Source organism: Pelodiscus sinensis, chromosome 7, assembly GCF_052426305.1.
Source record: "Pelodiscus sinensis isolate ZL-2025 chromosome 7, ASM5242630v1, whole genome shotgun sequence".
In the NCBI taxonomy this organism is placed as follows: Eukaryota; Metazoa; Chordata; order Testudines; family Trionychidae; genus Pelodiscus; species Pelodiscus sinensis.
In genome coordinates, this window is record NC_143058.1 from 34992862 (window position 1) to 35013919 (window position 21058).

The window sequence follows — 21058 nt, forward strand, 5'->3', positions numbered from 1 at the left end:
GGCAACATTTGCAGATGTTGTGAAGGCCAGGAATTGAACATGGTTTAAAAAAAGATCTAGATAAGTTTGTGGAGATTAGGTCCATCAATGGCTATTAGCCAGAATTGGTAGGAATGGTGTTCCTAGCCTCTGTTTATCAGAAGCTGGGAATGAGTGATGGGGTGGGATCACTTGGGCACGTCTACACAGCAGGGCTAAATCCAAAATAAGCTATATGCAACTTGAGCTACATCAATTGCAAAGCTTACATGGAAATAGCTTATTTCGGCTTTTGGCATTGTCTACACAGCAGGAAGTCTGAGGAAGTGCACTCTTCCTCCGACTTCCTTTACTCCTCGTAAAATGAGGGTTACAGGAGTCAGAGTAAGAAGTCCTCCAGTTTGACATGATTTTGACATTATGTTGAAATAACTGCTTGTAGTATAGATGCAGATTGTGTTATTTTGGAATGATGTCAGTTATTCCAAAGTAACATTGCTGTGTAGACATACCCTTGATGATTAACTGTTCTGTTCATTCCCTCTGGAGGTACCTACCATTGGCCACTCTTGGAAAACAGGATACTTTGGTCTGATCCAGTATGGCTGGAATGATACACTGGAAGAGCATTACAAGTGGGGTCCCACAGGAGTCTGTTTTGTGACTGGTTCTATTCAATATCTTAATCAATGATTTAGATGAGACATAGAGAGTACACTCATTAATTCTGCAGATGATACCATGCTGGGAGGGGTTGCAAGTGCTTTGGAGGACAAGGTCATATTTCAAAATGATCTGGACAAACTAGAGAAATGGTCTGAGGTAAACAGGATGAAGCTTATAAGGACAAATGCAAAGTGCTCCACTTAGGAAGGAACAATCCATTTCACACGTAGGCTACGTCAATACTGCAGAGTTAAATCAGAAAAAGAGGCTTTTCTGAAATTTTGTGCATCTACACAACAGCAAATCTCAGAAAAACCTGCTCTTTCGACACATCCCTTATGCCTCGTAGAACGAGGTTTACAAGGATGGTGAAAGAGCATGTCCGCTTTTTTAAAAATTTGTTTGTATTCCTTGGATACGGCCTTGCTTTTCTGGGATCAGCTGGGGACTCCAGGCTCCATGAGGAGCTGCCCCTTTGAAATGCCGTGGCTCCATGCTATCGACTAATTATTGGATTGGATTAGTCAATTACACACTACTTAACATCCTTAATTGAGACTGTCTGCTAACAACTGTGCATGTATGTCATTTGGCAATAGGTCTGTTAAAGTGTTGGTACGTTGGCAACGCTTGCAGATTGCACAGTGGCTCAGCACTGACATTGTCTGCTAACAGCTGTTAATGAATGTCATTTGTCAATAAACCTGCTCCGCTGGTTTTACCCTTGCCTAGATCTGTCATTTCCGGGGGGTCTCAGAGATCTATTATGTTGATTCAAGTGCACAGGGTTTAACATTTTAAATACAGGGAGCACATGCATGTATGCACACAGCCAAAAGTTTATCATCACTGATGGAGTAGAGGACTTGTCAGGAAATCATCGGGACAACCCCGAATATTGACTGAATACACTTGGTTCTTCCATGAGGGCAGGGGACTGGACTTGATGATCTCGAGGTCCCTTCCAGTTCTAGCATTCTATGATACTTGGGGAAGCATTTAAAGAGATTCTTTTATGACAAATGTCAGCTTCCTAGAGATCCCCTGACCTGCTTACTTAGTGTTCTTGTAAAGGAGCTGCATTTTAAACAGAAAGGCAAATTATTTATTTTCTATTGTTAGCAGCTAGACTCTGTATTGCACATTACAACAGGACCACCTCACACCAAGTATGTACAAAAGAGACGTGCCAAAAAAAGGACAGGTATTTAGAAATGTGGTCATCATTTCGAGAATACTAAGAGGAGGAAGGCTTTCAAGCTGGCAATACAAAATGCCAGGCTCTTTGCACGTTAAATTGATCCCGAACAAGTAATGTACAGGGTAGTATGTTAATCTTTTATTGTAAATACCATAATCAAAGGTTTAAAATAGGTGAGTGCATGTCTGGACAAAGAAAGAAAAAGAGTCATGTGATATAGACCTACATTGTACTTACAGGCTGTTTTACAAAGGGTCCCTGTCAGAGGAAGATCTTCGCAACTGATTTTTCTCCATTGCCCGGACTTAGTGTACATAGAAGCACATGTATTCAGGAGCTCCTCATTGCTCTCCTCCTCAATCCAATTAGTAAATTTCATTTCTGACTTGTCAAACCATTTAAAAGCATTATCTGTCATTGAAGAATTACACGTTATGTCATTCGTGGAAAAACAGATGAATGGAAAAACAGTTTTTCACACATTCATCAAATGAAATAATTGAATCTAAAAGAAAACTGAACATTTTGAAGCTATTTCTTGGTATTTTGCACAGGCTGCAGCCTGGCAACAAGTTTCAGATCCAGTGCAGTGAGACATGGCAAATGTATATCTTGGACAAGAGAAGTCCTGCCAACATACACCAGGCAGATCACCATGCTTCAGGGCACCTGCTATGGCTCTGTCTCATAAAAATTATACTCATTGCTCTTAGACAATATCTTGTGTGATTGCCAGTTTGCGACCAAACATCTCTTTTCCCTAGAGACTATTTGTTTTGTGTTCATGATGCACATTTGGTCATGTTAGCCATGTGGCTTATTCTCCCATCTTTTTGCATGTCAGAGTAGAATTATAATTTGTACACTCAAATTGCTTACACAGCTCTTACATACTAGCTTTAAAGCTTTTTCTGTCTTCCCCTTTGTATGCATGGGAAAGTTTTTATGTGAGAACCAGGAGTTCTTTAATATATACTTTTCTCCTTCTATTGCTCTGGAAAAATAGCAAGGAATAAAAGGTTAATTTAAAAAAACTCCACTATTTGTATATTAGGTTTTCCATTACATCAGATCTGCTTGATACCACACACTTTCTTTAGAAAGAAAGACTGTCATAGTTCACACGCTCAGTCTTTAGCCTGTCCTCAGCCTGCTGGTAACTTACAAAACTCCTAAAACCAATAGAATGGTCCTTTAGGACTAGGGACATCAGAATGATCATTAATCTAGATAAACTAATAATGTCAAACTCTCGTCGATGTAGGAAATGGACCTGTAATAGCCACTTATATAGGCTAGAACACTGTGGGGACCCTCTAGATTTTATTGTGGAAAGAAGTCACACACCTGTGTCCCTGCCAGCAGAGAGAGTTTTGAAGTTTGTAATATCTTCATTAAAGCTTTCACCAAAAATAGAAGCTCAGTAAAGGAGGAGATAAAAAGATCCGTGACAAAAATTATTATTTTCACCACAGGGACACAGTCAAGAGTCCTGGTATTATGAAGTTTAAAGGAGGAAGATTAGTCTTAGGGTTAAAGTGCTGAACTTTGGCTTAGGTATCTATTCCTTGCCAAACTTAATGTGTGACATTAGGCAAGTCACACCCTCTCTCAGTTATTCAGTTTCCCATCTGTATGATAGGAATAATAAATCCAGCAACATTGTTACTTCTGAACTGCATTAAAGTAGCATGTAACAATGAGCCTCTTTCTGACATAAAACTGATTTTCCTACACATATGGAAGAAAAATAAATCAGGCTTTTACTAAAAACTAAAGATACAGAGACAAGTTTTACATCCATATTTTCTTCCCCCAATGAAAATAACATTGGGCTCCTAGGATACAGTGCTTGGGACCCAAGAAAGAGGGATTCAAATGATGATAATCTGTAAATTTAATAAATATTAATCAGCTCTTAGCAAGAAGTTCAAGGCCACATCCACAAAGAGGAATATCATAATGAGATGGTCACTCATATAGGCTAGGACATAACTTATTATAGGTAAGCAGGTTATACAAAGTAGCAGAAAACTTTAAAAGAATTAACCTTAACTGTATCTTTTCCTGTTGTTCTGAGGAATGGAATAATAATTCCCCATGCCTAATAAAAAAAAAAAGATTTCTCCATGCTGATTAGAATTGAACTGGAGTACTGTGTCCAGTTCTAGGCTCCACATTTCAAGAAAGATGTGAACAAACTGGAGAAAGTCCAGAGAAGAGCAACAAAAGCGATTAAAGGATTAGAAAACATGACCTATGAGAAGATTTAAAAATTGGGTGTGTTTAGGCTGGATAAGAGACGACTGAGAGAGGACATTAAAACCATTTTCAAGTACATAAAGGGCTGTTACAAGAAAAAGGGGGAGACAAATTGACCTCCTTAACCTCTGAGGATAGGACAAGAATCAGGGGGCTTAAATTAAAGCAAGGACTATTTAGGTAAGACATTAGGAAAAACTTCCTAACTGTCAGGTTCTTAAGCATTGGAATAGATTGCCTAGGTAGGTTGTGGAATCTCTATCATTGGAGATTTTAAAGAGCAGTTTAGACAAACACCTGCCAGGGATTGTCTAAATCAGTGTTTTCAAACCTTGTATTGGTGGCCCCTTTCACAAAGCAAACCTACGAGTGCAACCTCCTCCCCTTTTGTAAATTAAAAACATATATTTTTATATTTATATAAATGCCAGAGATGAAGCAGGATTTGGGGCTAAGGATGACAGTTTGTGACACCGCTGCCCACCCCACAAAATTAATAATCTTCTGACCCGCTGAAGGGTCACACTCCCCAATTTGAGAGCCCCCGGTCTAGATAATACTTAGTCCTGCCATGCATGCAGGGGACTGAACTAGCAGACATCTCAAGGTCCTCTCCAGTCTTACAATTCTATGATTCAAGGTTTAGCAAAAGTATACTTCTTTGGGACAAATTCTGTTCCCAGATACGTAAAGTCAAAATAATCCATGAATTGCAAATATTGTTACTCCAAGTTTACACAATGCATCTGATGTTAGTATGTATATAAAAAGGACAAATTTTATCTACAGCTTTTTTAGCTATTAATGTGGATGGAAAAAATATAAAGCAAGAGTGTTTTCTACCAATACACAAAACCATGTAAAGATGTCTATAATTATCTGTGAAAATGAATATTGGGTTTGTCAAAGTTGCCAGACGGACAGACCCAGAGATAATCCTATATTTTTCTATAGAGAAGACATTCTTCCACTCTACTCTGCGCTAGTTAGGCCTCAGTTGGAGTATTGTGTTCAGTTCTGGGCACCGCATTTCAAGAAAGATGTGGAGAAATTGGAGAGGGTCCAGAGAAGAGCAACAAGAATGATTAAAGGTCTAGAGAACGTGACCTATGAAGGAAGGCTGAAAAAATTGGGTTTGTTTAGTTTAGAAAAGAGAAGACTGAGGGGGGACATGATAGCAGTTTTCAGGTATCTAAAAGGGTGTCATAAAGAGGAGGGAGAAAACTTGTTCATCTTGGCCTCTGGGGATAGAACAAGAAGCAATGGGCTTGAACTGCAGCAAGGGAGGTTTAGGTTGGACATTAGGAAAAAGTTCCTAACTGTCAGGGTGGTCAAACACTGGAATAAGTTGCCCAGGGACGTTGTGGAATCTCCATCTCTAGAGATATTCAAGAGTAGGTTAGATAAATGTCTATCAGGGATGGCCTAAACAGTATTTGGTCCTGTCATGAGGGCAGGGGACTGGACTGGACTGGACTGGATGACCTCTTGAGGTCCCTTCCAGTCCTAATATTCTATGATTCTATGATTTATTCTCCATGCAGGTTGTCATAATCAGGAGTGCTGACCACCACCCGGTGACTAAGGGGTTAACTAATCCCTCCTAGGCAAGGTATTGGGTGGTCAGCCAACAACAATGCAGGTAGGAATTTCAAACTGGAAAAGAGGGGTTTTTCTCTCTCTTCTTTGTTTGAGATTCAGAGCAGTTTCTCCCAGATATTAAGGGTGAAGGGAGATGCTTCTCTCTCCAAGAACAGACTTCTTAAATGTGTAAGTAGGGAAAAGTTTAGATAGTCCATCAGGGTTTATTGTTTTCCTTGTTTGGAGATTTGGAAATAATGCCTGAGCTTGCTAAGTGTTTTTTTCCCATTTGTAACTACCGTATTTTCCGGCGTAGATGGCGACTGGGTGTATAAGACGACCCCCTAATTTTCTAGTTAAAACATAGGTTTTCGCCTATACTCGCCGTATAAGACTACCCCCTCTTAAGAGGCCAACCGGCAGCGCCCCAGCTGCTCTGCCCCAGCGTCCACAACAAAAGCCTGGTCTGCTGGGGGGAGGGGGGCACTAGCTGCGCCCCACCCCCCCAGCAGACCAGGGACACGGGGAGCAAAGCTGCAGCGGTGGCGGGGTGCTGCGCCTCTGAGGCTTTGCTCTGGCAAATCCTCAGAGGCGCTGGACCCCGCCGCTGCTGCGGCTTTGCTCCTGGTGCCCCTGGTCTGCTGGGGACCGTCTCCAGCAGACCAGGGACACCGGGAGAAAACCCTCTGAGGATGCCGGCAGCGGGACAGCCGCGGCGTGTCTGGGCTGTCCCGCTGCCGGAGCCCCTCCGCGGCTTTGCTCCGCGTCTTCCTGGTCTGCAGACCAGGGAGACGCAGAGCAGCTTTTCTCGCCCCGGAGTACACGGGCGGCGGGACCGCGAGGTCCCGCAGTCCATGTCCTCCAGGGCGAGAAAAGCCCCGTTTGTACCTGCAAGTCGGGGACTGCCTGTATGTTTATACCCGGCGTATAAGACGACCCCCGATTTTTGGGGGATGTTTTTTAGTATAAAAAGTCGTCTTATACGGCGGAAAATACGGTAAGCCTTCAGCCCAGGGACTTTCCCTGAGTATCTATATCAATGGTGGCTCTTTCCATCTATCCAATTTACTATGCTTGCAACTATAGTTTTGTTTTGATAATAAATGATTGTTTCTTTTTTCTAATTAACCCGTATTGGTTGATTTGTGTGTCCTGGAAGGTCTGTCTGTATCAGCATGCCTGACTGAGGGATCAGCTATCAGAGACTCCAGCTTGTTTTTCCTCTCTTCTTTTTCAAGCTCTTTTGGTGGAAAAAAAGCTTGGGGTACCCCTGGGGTTGGTTTCAAGTGTCCTCCCCTGTTTGTTTTATTTTGGGGTTCAAAGCACTTAATGGTGGCAGCGGATTCCCCAAAATCTGAGTATTGGGATTTTGTGGGGGGAAATTTTTTGTACCAGAGCCTGTAGAGGCAAGGTTTTGGAGTGCTCTTGTGGACCCCCAACTTCTGCATTAGTTGTGCCAGAGTGGGGAACAGCCCTGACACAGGTATAGCACAGATGTTAGCAATAGAAGCTTTCACAGTCTTCTGCTGATATGTCTCCATCGTGATTTGGAGGGTCTACAGTACCGAGGTCTGAGAAATTAGTTACTTGTCTATTCTCATTCAATCCCTGACATTGTCAGGCTAATCAGAAGCAATGTTGGCAATTGTTTTTTGGACATGGACATCTTTTCAAAAAGAACTGAACTCAGACTACCATATAAATTTAAAAATTGCATCACAGAAACCTGCATTTAGAGACAAAAGGTTAAGATATCAACAAGGCAGTTCTCACTTACCATCTGTGTCAAAGAACATTCCCAACGAAATATCATCAGTGCCTTGCCAGTGCTTTTTGAATATTTCTTGAATAAAGGTATTCTCCTCTTTATTTTTTATACTAATAATATCTGCTCCAGAAGCTGTATTTGAAAAAATAATCCTCCCATAAATCTAATTGTGAATGCACGTTTCATACAACAGAAGTGAAGCAACTATAAATACTGTAATTAAAGCATCTTAACATACCAACTTATCCAGTAACCAATCAATTGTGTACATACATTACTTTTATGTCAGTAGTACAATGATTGACTGACAGGATGTGCAATGCATTCACATAGTGTCATATAAATGCTATTTTAAGACATTTGCTAACAAAGGTACTTAAATGACAAAGTGTGTAATTTGAAAAAAAAGAAGCAATTTAGATAATTTAATTAGATCAAAGAGTTGATATTTAGTCTCTGAGTACAAAATCTGAGACATATCAAGAGACAATTTGAATGCACTGACTACTAGAGGAGAATTTAAAAGAAACACAAAAATTAAGCTCCATCATATTTTTTACATGCTGTTTGCAATACAAATCTCTTTAAAATATTAATGAACTATGGGAAAGATCTTCACATGCACATAAGCAAGTCCAAGCCTTTTGTTTTAATACCTAAGAACTACTCTGAAATAGCTAAAAATTGGAACTGCATTCGGCTTAAAAATTGTTTGTTCCTGTTCAACTGATTTTATAATACTATCTATATTTTTTGTTAGCCTTTAAGGTGCTACAGGGCCAATTCTTGTTTTTTAAGCATGTTTTCATTGTATCAAATAAAATTCAGAATAGCAAACTGAATGTTAAAAAATAATGTTAAATAGCTGATCATGTTTAAGGCTACAAGTATATCAAAGGTTCTGTGCCTTTCCACAACCTATGTGACATCGGGGCCACACAGCAGCCCAGCTACTGCAGTAGCAGGATCTCTCCCAGTTCCCCAGACCTTGTGGGGCAGCTGGGGGGCTTCAGGCAGCTCCCTATTCCCTACAGGCATCTTGGAATCTCCCCACAGCTTCCTAGCCCATGGGGTCAAGGATGCTGCCCAGCCACTGGGCAGGAGCACGGGGCTGTACCTCCGTGCTGCTGCGTGCAGTGGAAGAGAGTGCTGGATCCTCCGTCCCCATTTTGTCAAGGATATTTTTTAGTAAAAGTCAGTGACGGGTCACGGCTTCCGTGAATTTTTGATCACTGACTTTGACCTGTCCATGATGTTTACTAAAAATATCTATGCCAAAAACTGTAGCATTAATCAGTTTCCATTTAAAGCCACTGCATTTCCCCATTCCCATTAGCAAGTATGGGACTGAAACGAAAATGGCAAGTAAACCAAATAATCTTCCATTAGACAAATATGACCACCAAAATATGTCCCTATACAGAATAAGCAATTACAAATAGTCTCTAACCATATAATCCATCTTACAATGGGGGAGATGTCAGTTCAGTTTTTTTTTCTTTCATTACCATTGAAAGAAAATGATGGTATTCCAGAGTAAACAACTACTATTGGTCTGTGGCTTTAAGTCCTCACCCAGTGGCGAGGAGAGGATGTGGACATGCACTGCTACATGAGGCAGGCACAATGCTTCTGGGAACATCACAGAGGAAAACCCAGAGTTACACCTTGTTATGGAATGCAGCTTGAGCTCAGTTTAGTTGTCAGGGTAATGGTTTCTCTTTCCCTCCCCTCAGGAGACTCTTCATGAGACTGCCGGTCTTCCTATCCCAAGAGCAGTACCATGAATTTGCCTAACTGTGCATGGTGGCTGGAATGGGGTAGGGCATGGTTTGATGGAAGATTCCTAGCACCTCCTCTGCCATGCCTCCCAGCAAGGCTAAAAGAAGAATCTAGACCAGTGGCCTCCAATCTTTTTACACCCAATATCACTTTTTAAATGTCAGGGCAAGCCAAGACCTACCCAACCCCTTCCCCAAGATCCCACCCCTTCCTTGAGGTCCCTCCCTGTCTCTTCCCCTCCTCTCCATCATTTGCTGTCCCCAGCCCTTACTCACTCTAACTGGGTTGAGACAGGAGGTGAGGGCTCTGGGGCAGGAATGAAGGATTGGGTGTGGGAAGGGGTGAGAGGTGCAAACTCTGGGAGGGAATGTGGGTGCAGGAGGAGGTGGAGAAGGGGATGCTGGCTCACGGAGGGGGCTCCAGGCTGGAGAGTATTGGGGTCAGGTGGAGGATTGGTGTCAGGTGGAGGGGTGCTGAACAAGCTGCAGTAGTTTGGGATGGGGTGTATGAGGAGCTCAGGGCAGGGAGGTTGGGAATATGATGGGCTCAGGACACAGATTTTCAGCGTGTGGATGGTGCAGGAGTGTTGTGGCAGAAGACTGGGGTTGTGGGGATGCAGGAGTTTGGGGATGTGAGAGGCTCAAGATAGGGGGTTCCAGTACAGGATAGGCTCAGGTTTGGGGGAAGGTGCCAGAGTGTTATGATGCTGCATCCAGATGGGGGCTTGTTGGCCAGGCTTCATTTTTAAGTAAAATATTATGTCAAACACAAAATGTTTCAGTGTTGTCTTTATTTATGGGAGGGGCTGGGAACCTGTTTTGAGTCAGGGATCACTGACCGACAGAAAAGTAAGTCAGGAACCACACAAGTTAGATGCAAAAAAACAACTCCTCCAAACCCTCACTGATGTGGTCCCAACTGAGACACCTCACTCCCTTGGCACTCCAGCCCCAATGGGGGTAGGGTAGGGTAGGACAGGTAGGACTGAGGATCAAGGCCTCAGGCCAGATTAACTCTTCTGGAGTTCCAGGGTTAGTACAATTTGTGGGCTTCTCTACACTCTGAGGTGGAGTCAAAAATGAGGGATCAAGTGTGCGGGACAGGGCTGTCAGTGAGTGGGATAGGGATGGGGGTGCAGAATCTGGATGGAAAATAGGGTACAGGAGCAAGCTAGGGGTAGGTGTCTGGCCAGGAGGGAAGGGGCAGGAGCAGGTTGCTGGTAGGTGTCTGGCCAAGGGACAGGGTGCTGAATGGGTTCTGCCCAGGAGGCAGGAGCAGGGTGGTGGGGAGGAGGGTCTGGCCATGAGGCAGGGGCAGGGTGCTGGATGAGGGTCTGGCCAGGGTGCTGGTGGGGGCCATTGCAGGGTGCAAGTGGGAATATGGTCAGTGGGCAGGGGCAAGGTACTGGTGGGGACTGGAGCAGGGTATTTGTGGGGGTCTGGTCAGGAGGAAGGGGCAGGTTACTGGTGGGGGCCTGGGCAGGGTGCTGTTGGGGAGTCTAGCCAGGGGGCAGGGACAGGGACAGGGACAGGGACAGGAACAGCTCGGCTGGTACCTGGGGATCCCATGGCATGTGCGCTGCTCCTCCCCTCCCCAAAACAGCTGGTGCACTTCTTGAGAAGTTGGAGCTGGCATGCAGTCCAGGACTTCTCTCCCTCTCCCCATCCCCGTGCAGGAAAGCAGGCAGCACGGGGAAGGAAGTCCCTGGCTGCGCACCAGCTCTGACTTCTCAGGAAATGCACCGGCTGTTTTGGGGAGGGGAAGAGCAGCGCACACTTCCTGAGATGCCAGATCTGGCGTGCAGCCAGGGACTCCGCCTCCCCCCCCCCCCCAGGAAGCTGGCACTACCTTCATTTTTCCAGGAGGTAGTGCCAGTGCAGGCTCCTTCTTGAGGGTGGGGGGAAAATGGGTGGGAGGCTGGAACACCTCGCTATCGACTGGTCGTGCCCTCGCAATCGACAGGTTGGGTACCATGGATCTAGACCAACATTTTAAGTCTACATCTATGATATTTTACTGTGGGGGGAAAACAGCAATGAAAAATGAGACAAAGACAGTCACCTCTAGACTTTACAGAGAACACTGAGGCAAGGACTAGAGTCCAGGGTGATCTGGTGAGACACCACATATGTTTAACACAGTAAAAACTGTGGCAATCTCTTGTTCTAACAAGAATATGGAAGTGTTTCCAAAATACCTGACTGACACTGCAGTTCCTGTTCTCAGATAAACACCAGTACAATCTGAAGAACATTTGGAAGTTGAGGAGAAGTATTAAAAAACCCAGTTTACTACCATACTGACAAAGTCTTTGGGGACAGTAAAAAACCTGCTGAAATCAGCTTAAAATATAAGGCTCTGCAGCTATCCATCCCTATGATAGAATTATTCACCAGAAACACAAAATTGCATATACTGGATCAGACTAAACCAGAAGGTGTTTCAAAGAAAGGTAAAAAATGCATTTAGCCGAATGTGCAATGCTCTGCCATATGAGAGGGACATTTCTTTTCTGATCCATTTGTGTTATCCAAAATGATGTTTAATTATCTTTACTATTTTAGTTTGTTTCAAAACAATAATGTCATAAAATAATGTAATTCTTCATTAAATGCAGCCACAGTACATATCTCTTAAGAATGTGTCAGAAATAAGAGATGGATTACAGTACCATTGCCTTTACAGAGATCCCTGGCATCATCAATATTGTTCAATTCCTTTAATGTGCCTTGAAGAAAAATATAGCAGTTACTGCCAAATGGAATCCAAGCAGAGGAAGGGCATTCTACACAAAGAAGAACAAACATCATTATTCTAAACAGTAAGTAGCAATATAGTTCTTGTTTTGAAGAAATTGTTTCAAGTGGCAATTTACATGAAAAGAAAAATACAGTTTATCTTTCTGGATTGTATACATCTGATAGAGCAGGAAAACAAATGTTAAAACATATCTGGAGTGAAAATAAAAACAACATACTTAATAGTCTAATTTAGCAGGCCAGATGGAGAACAAATTCAAGACATGAGGATGTGATATCAGTAATTAGAGAGACAAAAGACTCATTAGGTCACCTACTAATCCATCCTCTAGGCACTATTCTGCTTTTTAGAGCATAATCTCCAAGAATTTAGCTGATTCAATTTTTAAGGTCTCCAGGAGAAGATACTCCACCATTCCCTGGGATATTCTGGACATCTCTCATAGATATCACTGCTAAGGGCTTGCCTTTTTGTTCTGTTTGTACAACATCAGCACAATGGGATCCTGGTCCATTATTAGGCCTCTCAGGTGTTACAGTAATGCAAACAAACACTAATAGTGAGGAGGTTTCCCTTATATTCAGTTTAATTTGTCCTTTGCTTTGTTTCCCTTTGTATTTATAAAGAACTCATCACTGTGGTATTTCTCTATTTCACTACTCTGAGCTGGATAAGGTTGGACCATGCTAAACAATTCATCTAGCTCACTCATATTTATACTCTTTGAATACTGGTAGGTAGCACAATATTTGCCCAGGTGTGGGACTTCACCTGCTGAGTTGAGCATGCGTGCAGGCAGCAAGGTGTCTTACAAAACGACCACACAGAGATAATTTGGGGTTGTAGCTAACTACCCATCAGTTAGCTCTAAATTCTGTATAACGTGGGCCATGTGAGGTGTCGAATGAAAGCGTATGCTCTACTGCAGTGGTCTCCAACCTTTTTATACCCAAGATCACTTTTTAAATGTCAGAACAATCAAAAATCTACCGCCTCATCCTTCCCCCAAGATCCTACCCCTTCATTGAAGCCCCGCCCTCTCTGTTCTCCTCCTCTCCATCACTTGCTATCCCCAGCCCTTATACACTCTCAGGGTACACTGCTGCTTTTTTTTAAATTCTTCTGTAGGAAGAGGTTTTTCCAACATTTTTCCTCTCTAGACTGGGCCAAATGTCAGAAAAACCCCTTCTTTCGGAAGCCCTCTTATTCCTCGTGGAACGAGGAATACAGGAGTTACCGAAAGAGCATGTTTGGATGCGGAAGAGTTTTTCCAGGATACCTCTGGAATACCAGAAAAAATCCTGCAGTCTAGCCGTACCCTCACTGGGTTAAGACAGGATGTGTGGGCTCTGGGGTGGGAATGAGGGATTTGGGTGTGGGAAGGGGTGAGAGGTGCAAACTCTGGGAGGGAATCTGGATGCAGGAGGAGGTGGAGAAGGGGATGCTGGCTCGGGGAGGGGACTTGAGGCTGGGGAGTTTTAGGGTCAGGTGGAGGTTTGGAGTACTGAGCAAGCCATAGGCTTCTGGATGTGAGTGTGCAGGAGTTTGGGTTGGGGTATGTGAGCGGCTCAGGGCAGGGAGGTTAACAGTATGATGGGCTCAGGACACAGAGCTCCAGCTCCAGTTTGGGAGATGCCAGAGATATAAAAGTGCCATGAGGCTGTCTTCATTTTGTCTTCAATCTTGCTACTGATCCCAGATGCAGCCTTGCTAGCGACAGAGAGCTGGGAAGGATCGTGGACCCATCCTCACATAAAAGTCTCTGGTGTACATCCTAAGTTAGCAGTCTGTAACATCTCTGCTAAAAGCCTGCATCAAGAGCTTGGTAATTGATGTATGTAATGTATTCTCCTTAATCTTACTCTCCATCTTTTCTTTCTTTTAGTAATAAACCTTTAGATTTTATATTCTAAAGTATTAGCTCAGCGTGCTTTTCTGGGTAAAATCCAAAGTGTAAATTGACCAGGGACTGTGGCTGGCTCTTTGGGAATGGAAAGATCTGTTTGGAATTGGTGAGATTGGGTTCTATAACCCCTCACCTGTGTGTAAGCCCCGGGGCTGATTGTGGCACAGGGAGAGCTGGGATGTCTGAGGGGTTTTGCTCATGAGGCTTCCTGCTGGCCAGATTAGCATCTGAAGCGCTCTGTGTGACTGGCTTGTGGTCTGTTTGGGAAAGGTCTCCAGTCGAGGGCTGTAAGTAGCCCTGGTTTTGAGCAATTCGCCCTGAGTTGATGCCCTCAGTAGTGCCCAGACCTGGCCCGGTCTGTCACCCAGACTAACTCGGCTACTCTTCTGAAGCTATATATTTTATATAGCTGGTAAAAGTACCAATGGCAATGAAACTGCTTCAAAGCAGACTGTACCAGCCTGCCCCAGAGAGTGTTTATTTACTCATGTGGCTAACCTGTGCTGCCACAGCTTCACTACTATTGATATTCCCATTAGCTAGATTATAGGTAATTTGAGTACATTTGCCTGTGCTCCAATCACACTTCCAAATGCAGAGCAGAACATATCCATGGGCCCATTGGAATGGGGAGGTTCTCAAGAGGAAAGGGATAGCAAAGGATGAAAAAGGGAATGCGTGCTCAAACTGTTTTCTCTAATCTCTTAAAACTATTTATCACAGTAAAAAAATGCAATTATTGACAATTCACTATTATTTTCTGTTTGAGATTATTTATACTGAACTATTTTTGTAAACTATTAAATTATGCTGCTGTACAGGCAGTCCCCGACTTACGCGGATCCGACTTACGTCGGATCCGCACTTACGAATGGAGCTTTCTCGCCCCGGAAGTCGGGGCGAGAAAGCCCCGTTCGTAAGCTGCTCCGGTGCCCCTGGTCTGCTGGAGACCGTCTCCAGCAGACCAGGGGCACCGGGCGGGTTCCCGCGCTTCTGAGGCTTTGCCAGAGCAAAGCCTCAGAAGCGCGGGAACCGCTGCTGCTGCCCCTTGAGACCCAGTGCCTGTGGTCTGCTGGGGACCGTCCCCAGCAGACCACAGGCCCCCGGACTGAAGCCGCAGCCGCGGGGGGGGTCCCGCGCCTCTGAGGCTTTGCCAGAGCAAAGCCTCAGAGGCGCGGGGAACCGCCGCTGCTGCCGCTTCAGTCAAAGCGGCAGCAGCGGCGGTTCCCCGCGCCTCTGAGGCTTTGCTCTGGCAAAGCCTCAGAGGCGCGGGACCCCCCCGCGGCTGCGGCTTCAGTCCGGGGGCCCCTTGAGACGCCAGCTGAATCAGGACGCCTGGGGCAGAGCAGCTTGGGTGCTGCTGGGTTGGTCCAGTAGCGCCGAGGAGCGGCGGCGCTACTGGACCAACCCAGCAGCATCCCAGCTGCTCTGCCCCAGGGGTCCCCAAGTCAGCCGCTGCTGAAACTGACCAGTGGCTGACTACAGGAAGCCCCTGCCCCGGGCTTCCTGGAATCAGCCGCTGATCAGTTTCAGCAGCAGCTGACTTGGGGATGCCTGGGGTTCTTAAGTTGAATCTGTATGTAAGTCAGAACTGGCGTCCAGATTCAGCCGCTGTTGAAACTGATCAGTTTCAGCAGCGGCTGAATCTGGACGCCAGTTCCGACTTACATACAGATTCAACTTAAGGACAAACCTACAGTCCCTATCTTGTACGTAACCCGGGGACTGCCTGTACTGTATTCTCAACCCCAAGAAATCAAAACTGTCTTTAAAAATCATTGTTGCAGAAAAATGACATTCTAATATTAAAGCAGATAGCATTCTACAACTGTATACCTACCCATACATCTAATTAAAGTATAAATACAATCACATAGTTATCAAATGATCTGAACCAACAACTACTAAAGTCAATGCTAAAACTCACAATGACTTCAGCAGGGGCAGGATATAAAGACCCAGATTTACCCATCATTTAGTTTTAAATTAATAAAATATTAAAATAGGTAATTCTGGAGTCATGCTTCTAAATTGCTCTGATTGCTTCTGAAAAAAATCACAATGAAAGCTTCTCAGGATTCAGTCACATACCTTCTTAAGAAATCTTCTCCCAAAGAAAGGGCTTACTCCTCTCAGACAAAAATGCTGATTTTAACGTCTATGCAAATTTTACTTAAGGACCACAAAACTGCGAATTCTAAAAATATTCTGAGGCATTCTCACCACTAGATTCTTAGAATAGTAATTTTCTCTTTTCAAAGTTCTAGTATGCTTGTAACACACATCAAAACTCATATTCCAAAGAGCTACAAATGATTTTAAAGTGTACTATCAGATGTTTTCAGGATTAAATACTGATTTAGTCTGAAGTTTTTAGTGCCAGGGTGTATGCAGACTTGCTGAAATGCTTCAATTATTATTCTCATTTCCTTTCCTCTTGCCTTTTACTAAAGTCAAAGGAGCTACGGAGAGAAGGACTTTACCACATTATAAGATCCAACAGAGTTTGAAGACAATTCTGAAGACTCAAGTTACTCACACAATGCTGGGCAGCGTAGATCAAGACGAATCACATTCACTGTGATACCTACTAAAGAAATTAGACCCTGTTGTGACCAACATTCAGGCATAAGCAGGAGTGAAAGTAACTTAAACTTCTTATATCACAACTTGCCCGCTGCCCTTCCCTCCTCCCTCCCCCCAGCTTTGGAGATGCCTTAGGGCGTGGGGTGTGTGTTTGAGATGCAACAATACCTGTAAGAAATTTAAGTAGGGGGTGGAGTGTAGAAGTTAGGGTAGAGGGCTGGGAATGTGGATGGTCCAGGAGTCAGGTTTGGAAGGTATGAGGAGGGGCTCAGGGCACAGAGTTGGCGTGTGGGGAGTCAGGGCAGGGTGCTGAGAGTGTATGGGTGCTTAGTGCAGGGGGTAGTGCAGGATTCAGGACAGGAAGCTCAGGGCAGGGTGCTAGGGAGAGTAGGAATGAGTGTGGGGGGCAAGGGTGCCATTTTGGGGGATGGGGAGCTACAGTGCAATATACTAGGTAGAGATCTTAAAATGTGTGTAATTGGCTAACCATGGAACGGCTGAAAATTTCAGCAGTTACACACACCTGCAGAGCAAGGTGGCAGCCAGCTCCCTGGGAGCCAGTGTGTACCAGGAGCTAGCTTAAAAATTGGCTTCCAGCATGTATTAGAGGCAGCTGCATAGGGTGGCAGCTGACTCCCAGGGAACCAGACTGGGAGCTGTGTGTAATTGTTTGAGTTACCCCCTTAAACAGCTAGGCTGTGTCTAGACTGGCAAGTTTTTCCGCAAAATCAGCTGCTTTTGCAGAAAAACTTGCCAGCTGTCTACACTGGCCGCTTGAATTTCTGCAAGAACACTGACTTCCTACTGTCTGAAATCAGTGCTTCTTGCGGAAATACTGTGCTGCTCCCGTTCGGGCAAAGGTCCCTTTTGCGCAAAAGGGCCAGTGTAGACAGATCAGATTTGTTTTGTGCAAAAAAGCCCCGATCGCGAAAAAGTGCTTTTGCGGAAAAGCGTCCGTGCCAATCTAGATGCTCTTTTCCGCAAATGCTTTTCACGGAAAACTTTTCCATTAAAAGCATTTGCGGAAAATCATGCCAGTCTAGACGTAGCCTTACACTCCTACATCTCTAATACTGAGTCCCTGTTGCTTTCCCCACATCCTATTTCCTCTGATCAGGATGTAAGAGAAAGTGCACAGCCTGCTGCATTCCTCTCACTCCTGGCTGCTCATGGGAGGGGTAGCATAGGAACACAGCAGGCTCTGTATTTTCCCCTCACCCCCTAGTCAGAGGAAGCAGGAAAAGCAACAGGGACCCGGTATGTGCAGCTGCGGTCCCCGTATTCCTCCCCCAAAATAGTGGCAGGGGGTGGGGAGCTCAGATCTGGGGAAGTCTAACCTGCCTGGCTCCCTGTTGCTGAGCATGGTAGGCTGAAAGTGCCCCATCCCTCCCACTGAAGCCAAGTGCCCCAGACAGACAGCCGGCTTCTTACCAAAACACCACATCGGGGCGCTCCAGCTTATTTTCACACCTGGTGACAAGTTTATGTTTACACTTGCAAACTTCAAGCAGCAGCACTGTTGTACAGATTAGGGATGTAATAGTGTAGTCAATTAACCGATAAGCAAAAGTAAATTTTTAAGCAGGCTGGCCAGCAACCTGGCTCAGTCTTGGCTTGTGACGGGTCCAGGACCTACCCCTGCTGCGGCTCTGCATTTAAAGTGTATTAGGAGCTAGGCTGGCAGGCAGCCTGGCTTATGGCAGGTCCGGGAGCACAGATACACCCCTCTGAACAGGGGCTGCTGCCTCTGTCTCAGAGACAGCAGCATGGGGTCAGAGGAAGCCGGTCCGCGAGGGGAGCTCCCACCTGGCACCCCACACTGCTGCCTCTGATACAGATGCAGCAGCAAAAAGTGGCAGGGGGCTCCTTGGAAGTGGAGCCGGTGTGCACTGGCTGTAGGCCTCACCCCTGGGTACTAAAAAGTAGTTGACTAACCACTAAGAATTCATGAGGTTACTTGACTATTCAATTAACCAATATTTAACATCCCTAGTACTGATGCAGCTTCACCACTGGAAGGGTAGGTCTACACTGCATTCTTCTTTTGAGAGAGGACTGCAAATGCAGCTGAGCGAAATTGCAAATGAAGTGTGGATTTGAATTTCCTGTGCTTCATTTGCATAATCGCATCTGGGCACTTTTTCGAAATACCCTATTTCAAAAGAAAAAAAATGCAGTCTATAAGGGGTTATTTAAAAAAAAAAAACGCTCTTATTTCGAAATAATCCTTAAACCTCATTTTTTAAGGAGTAAGGGTTATTTCGAAAGAAGGTTTTTTTTGTCAAAATAACCCCATCTAGACTGCGTTCTTTCTTTCAAAATAGGGTATTTCAAAAAAGTGCCCAGATGCAATTATGCAAATGAAACACAGGAAATTCAAATCCACGCTTCATTTGTAATTTCGCTCATCTGCATTTGCATTTCTCTCTCAAAAGAGGAATGCAGTGTAGACATACCCAAAGGGAACTCATGTAGCTGTGTATATGACGGGAAAAAGCTCTCCTGTCGACATAATAAAACCACCTCCATGAGTGGCAGTTAACTATGTCAGCAGGAGAAACTCTCACACTAGCACAGTGCTGTCCACACTGGCACTTCTATTTGTGAAACTCATGTTGCTCAGGGATGTGTTTTTACACATCCCAGAGTGACGTAAGTTATACCTGCAAAAATGGTAGTATAGACATGGTCATACTGTACACAGCTTACAAGACAATGAACACAGTTTGCTCTGATTTACAGACTATTAAGTTGTGGTCTGCAAACAAATTCATTTAGAAGGGAATGTCAGAATACACAAAAGGAAACTTTGCTACAACTAAATTCACTAAAAATACCTTCTATTGAATATACTGAGAGTGAGAGCCTTATACCTGAAATGGGAAGAAGCAGGATAACCAGTAAATGCCCTGGTTCTATCCAGGAGACGATCCCTCCAGAATAAGCATTGTGGAGACAGGTGTAAGGACACCATTCAAGGACCTCCTCCTAAGAGCATAGAGGGGATGGATCAAGAGGACATGCCTGAGTCAAAGTCTGTGCTGTGTCATAATACATAGGGCAGCCTCTACGGGCTGCCATAACAAGTTTTCAAGGCTAATTTATAAAATGGGCAGTCTCTGGTACAGCCCAGAATTAGATATGTGCAAAGATGGCTTAACATCTTATCCCTTATCTCCCTGAGTTGCAAGCTCTGTCCTACTCCTCTTAGAAGCAAAAGCAAAGCATCTCAACATTTTTTTTTTACTATTACACTGTCAGGAACAGTTCTTGTGCCTTGATCTGATCAATATGTAATACTAGAAGATTTACCCAGCATTGTTCAGGTCTTTCAGAGCTGAGGGCTGCTGATATGAGGGGTGCAAGAGTGAAGGCAGAGGTTTGAGGATGTGGGGAACTTAGGGCAGGGGCTGGAAGTGTGGAGGATGTAGGGGTTAGGTGTAGGGGTTGAGAAAGAGCTCAGAGTAGGGAGTGGGGTGTGTGTGCAGGAGTCAAAGTAGGGGGTGAGGAGTAGGGATGTGAATTAACCAAATTAAGCAGGATCCCGCTCCTGTCCCCACCCTGTGTTGAACTGCCACTACTGCCCCCATGGGGGAGGGAGGTGAGTGGAAGCAGGATACCGCTTAATTGGTTAAACCAAAGGTTTAACTGGTTAATAGATTAACCAAGATTTTATATCCCGAATGAAGAGAGGGTAAAAGCAGGAGGTAGGGGTGCTGAAGTTAGAGCAGGTGATGGGGGAGACTCAGGAAAGCGAGTGAGGTAGCTGCTGGCTTTTCCGTGGGGCCAGCCTGTAGGGGGAAAGTCCCGGTAAAAGTTCCGGTAATCAACAATACGGGCATGCCATTTTGGAAAAGTCCAAACAACATGGATTCCATCTTGGCCGCCCTTCTCCTTCCTCCCCTGAGAGCGTTTTCCCCGCTTATCACGGGGTCGCTGTTGCGCCCCCCCCCCTTGCAATAGTTACTGCCGCATGGCGGGGTGAGGGGTCCGTGCCCACCCTCTCTCCGGACCCCGACCCAGGGCCCTAACGTCAGGAGGGAGTCTCCTGACGGTAACAGGCGGGGGTTCTGCCCCCAAACACGCCCGTTCCCGGGTTCCACGGCCCGCCCTGGGTCTGGTTCACCTCGCCGGCCTGCTGTCGGCCTGCCGCCTGTCCGCCTTACCTCTCTCCCTGCTCCTCCCCCCTTTGCTCGCCCCCAGGGGCCTTTTTATCGCATTCCCCTTCGGCCCCGCCGGATGCCCTCACTTCCGGGTATGCCTCCCCAGACGCGTCTTGAGGCCGTGCCTCCGGCCCCGGCTCCTGTCGCCGCCGTGGCGGCGGTTTCCTCACCGCCCGCCGAGGTTTGCTGCCCTACAAAGCGGCGGGGTTGCCTCACCCCGCAGTACTCCGCTTCCGGCCCCAGCCGTCCTGGAACGGCCGCGGCCGCTTCACCGCCCGCCGTGGTTTGCCGCACTTGAAAGTGGCGGGGTTGCTTCACCCCGTCACACCGCTGTTAGCACTTTCCCACTCTTTTGACATTTTGGTGGGAAAGCTAGGCAGACAGGTGATCTAGGTTCTGCCCAG

The 21058-nt window shown here is 45.3% G+C and overlaps 1 protein-coding gene across 7 annotated transcripts in view; it reads right to left on the reverse strand.

Annotated features, from left to right (window-relative positions):
• The window catches only part of CD302 (CD302 molecule), a 69443-nt gene that overhangs the window by 34166 nt on the left and 14219 nt on the right, over positions 1 to 21058 (reverse strand). For 4 of the 7 annotated variants that reach the window (XR_012905180.2, XM_089779736.1, XM_075933494.2 and 1 more), the window contains exons 2-4: positions 11911 to 12024; positions 7467 to 7589; positions 2084 to 2257 (exon numbers count right to left, since the gene is read on the reverse strand). Coding sequence is in view for 5 of the 7 variants with exons in the window: in XM_089779736.1 (XP_089635862.1) it covers positions 2084 to 2257; positions 7467 to 7589; positions 11911 to 12024 (411 nt within the window). In the remaining 2 variants the exon portion in view is untranslated. Of the gene's footprint in view, positions 1 to 2072; positions 2258 to 7466; positions 7590 to 11910; positions 12025 to 21058 lie in introns of all 7 variants that reach the window. The other 3 variants (XR_012905181.2, XM_075933496.2, XM_089779737.1) reach the window with 1 other exon arrangement.